Raw genomic sequence first — 14,041 nt, 5'->3', positions numbered from 1 at the left:
GACACCTCCTGACGAAGGTTGCGAAACGCGCGTCGAGGTGCTTGGTGTCCAGGTGTCCTATCCTCCCAGTGTCATGTCCTTTACAGGTATTGTGTTCTACTTCCTATCCTTTATAGCCCTTTTCTGATCTGGTCTCCCTTGTTATTTGCTTGATTGCCTTTATCCTATTGAATTGAGGGACCTGTCAGTTTACACTTATATATATGGTATAGCTATCACTCTACCTTGGATGTGATCCTTTTGGGAGGAATTATTATTTTTCTATATATATATTTTTCATATTGTACTATGTGAACCTGGCTTTATTTTAATTTATTTTATATGTCTATAGTATATACTTGGGAGGGGGGTTATTTTTGTATGTCTTTATTTATTGATGTGTAATAAAGTGCAAATAAATATATTTTGATACATTATTATTATGTCGAGATTTTTTTTCGGTTTAATATATATGGATTATGTGAAATCTTGAATCTAATGAATTGGCTAAGAGTATATATATATATATAGGTTATAATAGATATGAGATAGATAGATATGAGAGATAGATAGATAGATAGATAGATAGATAGATAGATAGATAGATAGATAGATAGATAGATAGATAGATAGATGATAGATAGATAGATATTAGATAGATAGATATTAGATAGATAGATATTAGATAGATAGATAGATAGATAGATAGATAGATAGATAGATATGAGATAGATAGATAGATAGATAGATAGATAGATAGATAGATAGATAGATAGATAGATAGATAGATAGATAGATAGATAGATAGATAGATATGAGATAGATAGATATGAGATAGATAGATAGATAGATAGATAGATAGATAGATAGATAGATAGATAGATAGATAGATAGATAGATAGATAGATAGATAGATAGATAGATAGATAGATAGATATGAGATAGATATGAGATAGATATGAGATAGATAGATAGATAGATATGAGATAGATAGATAGATATGAGATAGATAGATAGATATGAGATAGATAGATAGATATGAGATAGATAGATAGATATGAGATAGATAGATAGATAGATAGATAGATAGATAGATAGATAGATAGATAGATAGATAGATAGATAGATAGATAGATAGATAGATAGATATGAGATAGATAGATAGATAGATAGATAGATAGATAGATATGAGATAGATAGATAGATATGAGATAGATAGATAGATATGAGATAGATAGATAGATAGATAGATAGATAGATAGATAGATAGATAGATAGATAGATAGATAGATAGATAGATATGAGATAAATAGATAGATATGAGATAAATAGATAGATATGAGATAGATAGATAGATAGATAGATAGATAGATAGATAGATAGATAGATAGATAGATAGATAGATAGATATGAGATAGATAGATAGATAGATATGAGATAGATAGATAGATAGATAGATAGATATGAGATAGATATATATGAGATAGATAGATAGATAGATAGATAGATAGATAGATAGATAGATAGATAGATAGATAGATAGATAGATAGATAGATATGAGATAGATATATATGAGATAGATAGATAGATAGATAGATAGATAGATAGATAGATAGATAGATAGATAGATAGATAGATATGAGATAGATAGATAGGAGATAGATATATATGAGATAGATAGATAGATAGATAGATAGATAGATAGATAGATAGATAGATAGATAGATAGATAGATAGATAGATAGATAGATAGATATGAGATAGATAGATATGAGATAGATAGAGATAGATAGATAGATAGATAGATAGATAGATAGATAGATAGATAGATAGATAGATAGATAGATAGATAGATAGATAGATAGATAGATAGATAGATAGATAGATAGATATGAGATAGATAGATAGATAGATAGATAGATAGATAGATAGATAGATAGATAGATAGATAGATAGATAGATAGATAGATAGATATGAGATAGATAGATAGATAGATAGATAGATAGATAGATATGAGATAGATAGATAGATAGATAGATAGATAGATAGATAGATAGATAGATAGATAGATAGATAGATAGATAGATATGAGATAGATAGATATGAGATAGATAGATATGAGATAGATAGATATGAGATAGATAGATATGAGATAGATAGATAGATAGATATGAGATAGATATATATGAGATAGATAGATAGATAGATAGATAGATAGATAGATAGATAGATAGATAGATAGATAGATAGATAGATAGATAGATAGATAGATATGAGATTTTATTAAACCGAAAAAAAATCTCGACATAATAATAATGTATCAAAATATATTTATTTGCACTTTATTACACATCAATAAATAAAGACATACAAAAATAACCCCCCTCCCAAGTATATACTATAGACATATAAAATAAATTAAAATAAACTGGGAGGATAGGACACCTGGACACCAAGCACCTCGACGCGCCTTTCGCAACCTTCGTCAGAGACACCTCCTGACGAAGGTTGCGAAACGCGCGTCGAGGTGCTTGGTGTCCAGGTGTCCTATCCTCCCAGTGTCATGTCCTTTACAGGTATTGTGTTCTACTTCCTATCCTTTATAGCCCTTTTCTGATCTGGTCTCCCTTGTTATTTGCTTGATTGCCTTTATCCTATTGAATTGAGGGACCTGTCAGTTTACACTTATATATATGGTATAGCTATCACTCTACCTTGGATGTGATCCTTTTGGGAGGAATTATTATTTTTCTATATATATATTTTTCATATTGTACTATGTGAACCTGGCTTTATTTTAATTTATTTTATATGTCTATAGTATATACTTGGGAGGGGGGTTATTTTTGTATGTCTTTATTTATTGATGTGTAATAAAGTGCAAATAAATATATTTTGATACATTATTATTATGTCGAGATTTTTTTTCGGTTTAATATATATGGATTATGTGAAATCTTGAATCTAATGAATTGGCTAAGAGTATATATATATATATAGGTTATAATAGATATGAGATAGATAGATATGAGAGATAGATAGATAGATAGATAGATAGATAGATAGATAGATAGATAGATAGATAGATAGATAGATAGATAGATAGATAGATAGATAGATGATAGATAGATAGATAGATAGATAGATAGATAGATAGATAGATAGATAGATAGATAGATAGATAGATAGATAGATATTAGATAGATAGATAGATAGATATTAGATAGATAGATAGATAGATAGATAGATAGATAGATAGATAGATAGATAGATAGATAGATAGATAGATAGATAGATATTAAAGGGGGTTTCAATTCTTATATAAAAAAATGTTTACTGTGAAACAAAAACTTCTCCAACCTTGTAATAAGCTTTCTGTTTCAATCTTCAAGATCTCTGCTTGTTGTCAGTAAGTGTAAGCTGGTGTCCCGGCTGTTTAGCTCACAATTGATTGCTTCCTCTAAATACCTAGTAGCAAACCCAAAGTTGTGATAAGAATTTGGTCTGTAGGAGTTTTAAACCTTGGAATGTATACAGGAATGTCCCCATTCACTGACAACAAGCATAAATTCTGAATATAGTAAAGTACAAGCTATATTAGAAAGTTGTATGTTTCATTATACAGGAATTCAACTTTAAGACAGGAAACCTTTTTAACAGTCCACAAAAACTAATAACCTGCCATCTCCCGACTCAAAGATCGGCGGATCATTGGAATTTTACTGCGGATAAAGATGTCTTCTATTCACAGTGAATTTATGGAATATTCCAGAATAGCCCCCGACACGGGTGTTACTTCTTATAACAGCAGCGTTGACATCGGGACTCTTCATATTGTAGTCTGGAATATAATAAATGGGGCTGTGTTTTTCCAGCTTTCATTAGACTTATGTAAATATGAAATACCTGGAGCCGCGCAGTGGGAGGTGCCCGCCAGGAAATTGCCTGAGACTGACATTACCGGGGAACGTATCTGTACATTGTCCCAGCACTCGGCTGTCAAAGCTACGCTCATAATATTCCATTGTTTTACTAGTGCCTGGGGGGGGGGGGGGGGGGGCAGGTACTTTATTCTGTTTAATGCAGGATCACTACACTGAAAAATATAAATTTAAAGGGACAGTGTGCCATCACAAATCATTATCACCTAAATTATATCAATAATTATGAGCTGTCCGGGATTAACTTCAGGGTATTAGGTTAGATGTGATATGCAGGGAAGGTCAGATATACAAGGGTTGCCATAACCTTACACCTGCACGCTCGGCTTGGCTGAATGTGCATGTGTTCTCAGGGAAAAAGCCGCGTCATCTGCGCGGTGGGAACCCAGCCTTTTACCCGTCTGGCAGCGGCTTATCTAATAACGAACAAAAGGGTCAGGCATGTTGAAATTCATCATGCCCGACCCTTATCTCCCTCCACATTTGCCGTTGAGTGAGAGTCGGGACACCGCCTTACACATTAGATGGTCGGCCGAAATCTACGGATTTTTGCCTACATACATCTAAAGTGTATGGCCAACTAAGGCCTATGGGATTTAAAGAAGGGCTCAGCAAGCTTGCATATGCACTGCCATCGCCATTTAGTCTCTGGTTGGATGCAGCCATCTTGTCTGGGAAAACGGGAGGCGGGGGATCAACATTCTCCAGATAGGTCCGGATCCCCACCTATCAGATATTTATGGCATACCCTTCGGTTATGTCATAAATTTGTAAATATATTTTTGTAAATATAAACATTTTCTAATACTGATCCTGAGCTACATCCACGTCCCATAGTAAAAGTCCGTCCCCTACTTTTGTAGCTTTGCAAATATTCTTGATTAAAAATCCCCTACTTTTTTTCTGTATACATCTCCTATGCACACCAAGGTGTCTCATAGCAGGCTACAAACAAACCCTGCGTAGTTCCCTCCATTTGTTTCCTACATTCAGTAGGAAAACGTTGGGGACAGATGCATGGGAGTTTGGCAGCAGGATCAGACTACTCAGGAGTTTGTTGTCTGTTACCATGGAGACACATAGGTCTGTATAGATAGGAGATTATTTGGTGATTAGGAAATGCCTTTTAAATACCCAAACATAAACCCTTAATGACTATAACATGATAATATGAGATGACCTAAGATTATTTTTTATTCCATACCCTGAACTTAACAGACATTTGTGCTGTTAAAAACCTGAGGGAAACCATCTGCCCGGCTCCTTATAATGTTTCTATGGATATTTCACTAACATCTTGTCAGGGTAATTATTCTAAATAAAACATTCCAGAAAATGATAATCATGACATGAAGCAACTGCTGGATGGAGCCATGATGTTTGGATATAAGATCATGTACAACACACATCATAATGAATGAAAAAAATATATAAAATATAAACTAGTGCGATATGCGCTGACTGGGACAAATCCTACGTGGGGGCAGCACTGGTATTCTTGCGTGTTGCTTTACAAGAAGTTTTTCTCAAGGTGCAAGTCTTATGTATTTATAGAAAGACAGGGCCAGTAGGCCTCTGCCTACAGGCAACCCTAGGGGAAGGGCCCCTGAAAAAGGGATCATTTGCATATGACTACATTGTGTGCAATGATATGTTAATTAGGTGACCAGAGTATTGTGGGAGAGGAGAACAAGGACAGAGAGGCTGAAGACAAACATTTTAAAGCCATTCATAACATAAGGCGGGGCCTAAATGAAGGGCAGAGTCTAAGGCGCCAGACAAGCTGTGCCTACAGACTACTGAGCTAAATATCCGGTACTGTATATCGATGTAATTTCTACTGTTATTAGTGAGAAAAAAAACACAGATTTATTTGTACCTATCGTTTTAATTTTTCTTTGCCTTAACCAGTAGAATATGTAAATATATGAAACTTTGTAGCCTTTAGTTCCCCCTTCTCTCCCTGTAAATGTTCAGAAAGTCACCCAAAAAATCCATCTAATGTGAAGCAGTAGACACTATACAGGGAAGGAGGGGGTGGAGGGAGGTGCGGCTGCAGTTTCTCTCTCTAAGTCTATGAGTCTGAATACTATGAGAGATGAGGGAAGGCAGAAATGAAAAGACCTCTGATTGGCTCATAGTGCTGACCACAAAACTAGAAGCACATCAGGATGAGTCCATCCATTCAGCTGACATGGAGAGAGACAAAATGCTTTTTAAAATGGCACAAGGTTGTAAAAAAGACCCCCAAAATACTGGCTGCGCTGCATCTAATATACATCTGCCTAAGGATTTTCCTTTTTTGTAAAGATAGGTGCGTTTCAAAGATTTTCCATGGTCCAACTTCCAACTCAGAATGCCATGTCAACGTGTCCGATTCTTTCAGTATATGTCAGCATAGGGTAGGTCTCCTGCTCAGACGTGGAAAGCTCTCTCCACTTCTGAAATCAAGTGATGGAAAGAAAGTGACAAACCACCAAGGAACCACAAATGGAGCTCATAGCATTTGACACTCGTTAACCCTTCCCAAAGATTCTGGTTACCAGAGACAGCGTGAATTTAGATTAAATGTGGAATTGTCCTTTAAGAGGCAATTCCAATTATAAACGTTTATTAAGGAATTATTATAATCCCCTAATATATAAGCATGAGTCCAAAAACTTCTGACATGTCATAGTGACATGTCAGAAGTTTTGATCGGTGGGGCTCCAAGCACTGAGACCTCCCACCAATCGCTAAAACAAAGCGGTAAAAGCGTTAAGCCGCTTAGTTTCTTATCGGCTTTTCTTGGAAAGCCAAGCAGTTGGTATACGGGCTCATAGACTTTCTATCGGGCCCATACGCCAATTGCTCAGCTTTCCGAGGAAAGCCGATCAGAAATAAAGCAGCTCAGCTCTCTCACCCAATCGCTTCTGCCGCTTTGTTTTAGGGCCTGTTCACATCAGCGTTGTCTTTACGGTGAGCGGTTCCGTTGGAGCTTTCCATCGGGGGAACCGCTCAACGGAAAGGCAAACGGAAACCATAGCTTCCGTTTGCATCACCATTGATCTCAATGGTAATGGATACTTTGCTAATGGTTTCCGTTTCTCACCGTTGTGAAAGGGTTCCGCCACTAGGGGCATACAGTTTATACATTGAATTCAGTAATAAAACAGTATACAGTAATCTCCTCCTAGTGGTGACTGCAGACGGATATTTTTTTGTCATTTAACTGCAATATCTTTGCTGACGATCTGGGGCTATGTATTCGAGAACCTGAGCTACGACCGCAATAAAGATATATTATTAAATTAATCTGCACAGAAATTCAGACCTAAATAGGATATGGTGTTAAAAAATGGAGCTTAACTTTAACTGCACAATTGTTAACTGAGAACCTTCTGTGCAAGATGATGGAAATCTGCTATTATCCTGTTTAGAATTATTCCTTTTTAATACACAGAACAGAATCCACGGGACTATTTATCTTATTTACAGAACTAATAATAATTATTTCCTTTCTTATTTTATTTCAGGGTTCTCCAGGTCAAAAAGGGGAAAGAGGAGAAAGAGTAAGTAGTGCCTATATATGTTATCAATGTAAATTTCTCTGTACATGCAGCAGCACAATATGGGTAAAAAGAGTGTGTGTGTGTGTGTGTGTGTGTGTGTGTGTGTGTGTGTGTGTGTGTCTGTATGTCTGTGTGTGTATATGTATTTATATATATATATATATATATATATATATATATATATATATATATAAATGCTCTCCTGTGTGGTGTAGTATAGAGGAGCTGTCAGCTCTCCTGTGTGGTGTAGTATAGAGGATCTGTCAGCTCTCCTGTGTGGTGTAGTATAGAGGATCTGTCAGCTCTCCTGTGTGGTGTAGCATAGAGGAGCTGTCAGCTCTCCTGTGTGGTGTAATATAGAGGAGCTGTCAGCTCTCCTGTGTGGTGTAGTATAGAGGATCTGTCAGCTCTCCTGTGTGGTGTAGTATAGAGGATCTGTCAGCTCTCCTGTGTGGTGTAGTATAGAGGATCTGTCAGCTCTCCTGTGTGGTGCAGTATAGAGGATCTGTCAGCTCTCCTGTGTGGTGTAGCATAGAGGATCTATCAGCTCTCCTGTGTGGTGTAGTATAGAGGAGCTGTCAGCTCTCCTGTGTGGTGTAGTATAGAGGAGCTGTCAGCTCTCCTGTGTGGTGTAGTATAGAGGATCTGTCAGTTCTCCTGTGTGGTGTAGTATAGAGGAGCTGTCTGCTCTCCTGTGTGGTGTAGTATAGAGGAGGTGTCCGTTCTCCTGTGTGTTGTAGTATAGAGGAGCTGTCAGCTCTCCTGTGTGGTGTAGTATAGAGGAGCTGTCAGTTCTCCTGTGTGGTATAGTATAGAGGAGCTGTCAGTTCTCCTGTGTGGTGTAGTATAGAGGATCTGTCAGCTCTCCTGTGTGGTGTAGTATAGAGGAGCTGTCAGCTCTCCTGTGTGGTGTAGTATAGAGGAGCTGTCAGCTCTACAGTGTGGTGTAGTATAGAGGAGCTGTCAGCTCTCCTGTGTGGCGTAGTATAGAGGAGCTGTCAGCTCTCCTGTGTGGTGTAGTATAGAGGAGCTGTCAGTTCTCCTGTGTGGTGTAGTATAGAGGATCTGTCAGCTCTCCTGTGTGGTGTAGTATAGAGGAGCTGTCAGCTTTCCTGTGTGGTGTAGTATAGAGGATCTGTCAGCTCTCCTGTGTGGTGTCGTATAGAGGAGCTGTCAGCACTCCTGTGTGGTGTAGTATAGAGGATCTGTCAGCTCTCCTGTGTGGTGAAGTATAGAGGATCGGTCATCTCTCCTGTGTGGTGTAGCATAGAGGAGCTGTCAGCTCTCCTGTGTGGTGTAATATAGAGGAGCTGTCAGCTCTCCTGTGTAGTGTAGTATAGAGGATCTGTCAGTTCACCTGTGTGGAGTTGTATAGAGGATCTGTCACCTCTCCTTTGTGGTGTTGTATAGAGGAGCTGTCAGCTCTCCTGTGTGGTGTAGTATAGAGGAGCTGTCAGCTCTCCTGTGTGGAGCAGTATAGAGGATCTGTCAGCTCTCCTGTGTGGTGTAGTATAGAGGATCTTTCAGCTCTCCTGTGTGGTGTAGTATAGAGGATCTGTCAGCTCTCCTGTGTGGTGTAGTATAGAGGATCTGTCAGCTCTCCTGTGTGGTGTAGTATAGAGGATCTGTCAGCTCTCCTGTGTGGTGTATTATAGTGGATCTGTCAGCTCTCCTGTGTGGTGTAATATAGAGGATCTGTCAGCTCTCCTGTGTGGTGTAGTATAGAGGATCTGTCAGCTCTCCTGTGTGGTGTAGTATAGAGGACACATTAGCTCTCCTGTGTGGTGTAGTATAGAGGATCTGTCAGTTCTCCTGTGTGGTGTAGTATAGAGGATCTGTCAGCTCCCCTGTGTGGTGTAGTATAGAGGAGTTGTCAGCTCTCCTGTGTGGTGTAGTATAGAGGATCTGTCAGCTCTCCTGTGTGGTGTAGTATAGAGGATCTGTCAGCTCTCATGTGTGGTGTAGTAAAGATCGCATAGTGAAGTTCCCTGGAGTGACTGAAAAAATAAGTAATTAATGCTATATAAAAATTATTAATAAATATTAGTACAAAAAAATAATTGTTTTTCCATAAAAGGTGGTATTACTAAGTAAAAGTGTAAAAAAGAAATAAAGGTACACATATATGTTACTGCCACAACCGTAACGACCCAAACAATAAAGTTAACATGTCATTTAATCTGCAAGGTGAACGCCGTGAAAAAAAACCTCAAAAAACAAGAGTGAAATTGCTAGTTTTTTTCCATTGTCCCATAAAAAAGTCATAATAGAAGTTAATCAATAAGTCCCATGTACCAATGAAAACTACGTCTCGTCCCGCAAAAAACAAGCCCTCATGTCACTACATTGACGGAAAAATAAAAAGTTACGGCTCTTGGAAAGCGACGATGCAAAAACAAATAATTTTAGTTAAAAAGAGTTTTTATTGTGCAAAAGTCGTAAAAGATAAAAAAAACTCTACATATGTGGTATCGCCATAATCGTAACGACCCATAAAGGTTAACATGTTATTTACTATGAACGGCGTCAATTTAAAATGCATAGAATAATGGTGGAATTTCAGGTTTTTTTCTATTCCCCTGCACAAAAGTTAATAAAAGTTGATCAAAAAATTATATGTACCCCAAAATGGTGGCATTAAAAATTACAACTAATCTCGCAAAAAACACGTCCTCATACAGTAATGTCGACGAAAAAAATAAATAAAAGTTATTGTTGTTTGAATGCGACTATAGAATAAAGAAAAAAATTGCTTGATCATTAAGGCCTAAAATAGGCTGGTCACTACGGGGTTAATAAATACTTGTATTGACCATGAAATAACAACCCAGGATCATAGGAATGTTCCTCTGTTATTCCTTCTGGAAATGTATGAATATAATAACAACTGGAAGTTACCATTCCCCATGTCAATAGGGGGAGTCATTACACGGTCTGACACTGTCAGCAGTGATTGGACACTGTGTTGGGGCACTCTGTTGATAACAATGTGGTGTAGTAATCATACACTCAAGAACAGAGACATTATATTTGTCTTATTACAGGGTGACACCCAATCACAGAACATGGTGCGGGTCATTGCTCGGCAGGTGTGTGAGCAGATCATCCAGAGTGAGTATCTCAAACCTCTGCTTAAGGAGTTGGTACCTTTTGGACGGCGATGACCTTGTACCTGGCTTAGGCAGTGGTGGGCCAAGTCAAAGGGTGATACCACGGTGACTATTATGGTCTTGTATTTAGACTAATCTTGTACCAGTTGTGCAATTTATCCCAAACCAACAGTCACCTTCACCTACCTCTGATATCATTGTTGACTAGAGACTAGATGAAACCACTCTCCAAACAAATGCCATATGTGCAGGAGCGTAACTAGGAAACACTGGGCCCCATAGTAAAATTTTGACTGGGTCCCCCCTCCCTTGGGTGCCACACACAGCCTGGTCTTGTAAATAGTGCCCCCTGTAAATAGTGCCATACAGCCCCTCCTTTAGACAGTGCTATACAGCCCCCGCTGTAGACAGTGCTATACAGCCCCCGCTGTAGACAGTGCTATACAGCCCCCGCTATAGACAGTGCTATACAGCCCCCCCCGTAGACAGTGCTATACAGCCCCCCCGTAGACAGTGCTATACAGCCCCCCCTGTAGACAGTGCTATACAGCCCCCCCCTGTAGACAGTGCTATACAGCCCCCCCCTGTAGACAGTGCTATACAGCCCCCCCTGTAGACAGTGCTATACAGCCCCCCCTGTAGACAGTGCTATACAGCCCCCCCTGTAGACAGTTCTATACAACCTCCCCATACAGTGCTATACAGCCCCCCTATAGACATTGCTATACCTCCCCATACAGTGCTAAACAGACCCCCCCCCCCCCACCTGTAGACTGTGATATACTTTTATGGACAATCGATGTGCCACGCACTGGCAATTTTTTTTATTTTAAGCCACGCCTCTAATCCCACCCAATCCCCACTCATACACACCCGGTTCAGCCCACACAGTATAATGCCCCCATAGCTGCCACCATACAGTATAATGCCCCCATAAAGTATAATGCCCACACAGATGCCCCATACAGTATAATGCCCACACAGATGCCCCATACAGTATAATGGTATAATGCCCACTCAGATGCCCCATGCAGTAAAATGCCCAAACAAATTCCCCCATACAGCATAATGCCCCATAGCTGCCCCATTCAGCATAATACCTCATAGCTGCCCCCACAGTATAATGCCCCCATAGCTGCTTCCACACAGTATAATGCTCTCCATAGCTGCCCCCACACAGTATAATGCCTCCAATATCTGCCCCCCACAGTATAATGCCCCCATTGCTGTCCCCACAGTATAATGCCCCCTTACAGTATACTGCCCCCATAACTGTCCCCACAGTATAATGCCCCCATTCCGTATAATGCTCCCATATAGTACAATACCCCCATATAGTATAATGCCCCCATACAGTATAATGCCCCCATAGCTGTCCATCCAGTATAATGCCGCCCCATATAGTAAATGCTCCTATAGCAGCCACCATATCAGACCCCCTTCCCTACCCAGTATAATGCCCCATAGTGCCTAATAGAAAAGTAATAACATAATTACTTACTTACCCCCGTTCAAACGACGGGTGGAGGATGCTTCTCCTCCAGTCTGTGATGTGAGTGGCTCGGCACAGACAGGCGATGACGTCACTACATCGCGTCTGCCTGTGCCGAGCCACTCACGAGCCAGCTCCTTGCTCCAGCATTCAGGAAACAGTACCAGCGCGGTGAGCGCTGTGTGGCTATGGGGGCCTTGAGGGCCCCCCAGGTTTAGGGGCCCGGTCAAAATTGCGACCGTTGCGACCCCTAGAGCTACACCACTGCATATGTTCAGAGTACCAGTGCAGAAGTACAGTTCTTGTATTGCTAATGTGCAATATTGACAAGTGAGATCGTTTAACCTTTGTCCTTTTTTGTAGGTCACATGGCAAGATTTAATTCCTTACTGAACCAAATACCAAGTCAGTCTGTATCAGTTAGAAGTCTCCCAGGACCACCAGGGCAACCTGGAAGACAAGGTCCTTCAGGACCACCTGGAGAACAGGGATCACCTGGAGTATCAGGATTTCCTGGCAATCCTGGAAGCCCAGGAACACCAGGAGAACGAGGTAAATTCTGTTATGACATCAAAAATTCTACCTAAAAATATAGTTGTGTTAGGTTGGATGGGGGTGAAGTATGGGTTTAACATTTGGTGGAGAAATGCTGAGAGTGAAACTACATGTAATACTGAGTAACTTTGCAAATGCATTGCTTTTTTTATTGTTCTGATGTCCCTTTCTCCAGTCACATCCAGAACTACTTTCAAAATTCTACTGGTTTCCACAAGGATTCTGTCAGCAACATGCTGTCAGACACACCCCTAAGTTCTCAAAAGAGATCCTGTAACTCACTGCATACTGATACTGAACTTGAGAGGAAAAGTTTTTTTTAACTACATCAGTGCCTGGTGTAAATACTAAACTGGCCACAGACACTGAAGAAGCCAGGGGCAGATATGAGGTTAACCGGCTGGAGAGCTCATGGGAAACCTATAGAAATGTGATTGCAGCACTGGACTAAATGGAGTATACAGAGACATAATGTATCTAAGGATAATTGTAGGACCAGCTCTAGAGTGATGGTCTATTGACTGCGGTAACAGATTATTAAACTGTATTTAAGGGGCAGCCTATTTTGGACAACCTTTTATTATATGGCCTTTAGGGGCATGTTGAGCTTCTCTACCAGCTTAGGTTGAGAGCCAGATCTTGTGCAATTGGTTTCCAAGCCAATACATGCCCATTGTTTTAATGGACCTCCAATACATATTTTACTTGTGGTGATTCCCTCATCGATAATAGTTGATTACAAGAGCCCCCAACAGTAGGACCCCTCATACTCAGCTTGAGTTATGGGATCCGACAATAAGTTAGTGTTGTCCAGATCTGTCTGTCCGCTGACCCATGAAGTGATTGCGCTGTAGATTAGTGTTTCTCAAACTCAGGTGGTGAGATGTCCCTCACGTGTTGGTGAAGCATGACTGGGGGGGGGGGGGTAGATTTGATAAGTGATCACATGCTGCACTGAACATTTTTGTGGATGCGCAAAGTGGCCACATGAATGTACTGGAATTCCAACTGGAGTTTTTTCATCAGATAAGTGGAAACAATTTGCTTCACGCGACATGATTCCTGTAAACCTATCATGACTGACCTGAGGTGTATGGAAAAGTTTGACCGCACGCGTTAATAATCAACTCAAGAGACCTTATAATTGTTGAGATTTGAGGTTTCCACTGTCTGTAGATCTCCCTGAGCCCCATTACTTCTTCTCTATGTTGAAATTACACAATTATAAATTTACAAAAATTTTCAATTGTTTTACAAAGAATTTTGAAAACAAAACCTACAACATATAAAAGATAAAAGTATCTGTTGTGGCCGGTGGTGCACATTTTGGTAGATTTGTGTTGCACTTCTACAATGGGCCCTTGGTTTTGAACACCGTTGAACCCTTGGTTGGAACCCATCTATGGTGGCA

At 39.6% G+C, this 14,041-nt stretch overlaps 1 protein-coding gene across 2 annotated transcripts in view; it reads left to right on the top strand.

Annotated features, from left to right (window-relative positions):
* Window positions 1-14,041, top strand: part of COL14A1 (collagen type XIV alpha 1 chain) — a 170,216-nt gene that overhangs the window by 147,315 nt on the left and 8,860 nt on the right. For both annotated transcript variants that reach the window (XM_075825783.1, XM_075825781.1), the window contains 3 exons: window positions 7,438-7,473; window positions 10,518-10,584; window positions 12,439-12,627. In XM_075825783.1, coding sequence (XP_075681898.1) covers window positions 7,438-7,473; window positions 10,518-10,584; window positions 12,439-12,627 — 292 coding nt within the window. The remainder of the gene's footprint in view (window positions 1-7,437; window positions 7,474-10,517; window positions 10,585-12,438; window positions 12,628-14,041) is intronic.

This window comes from Rhinoderma darwinii, chromosome 5, assembly GCF_050947455.1.
Source record: "Rhinoderma darwinii isolate aRhiDar2 chromosome 5, aRhiDar2.hap1, whole genome shotgun sequence".
Classification (NCBI taxonomy): domain Eukaryota; kingdom Metazoa; phylum Chordata; class Amphibia; order Anura; family Rhinodermatidae; genus Rhinoderma; species Rhinoderma darwinii.
Note: the sequence above shows the minus strand (reverse complement) of the source record. Positions and strands in the feature narration are given on the sequence as shown.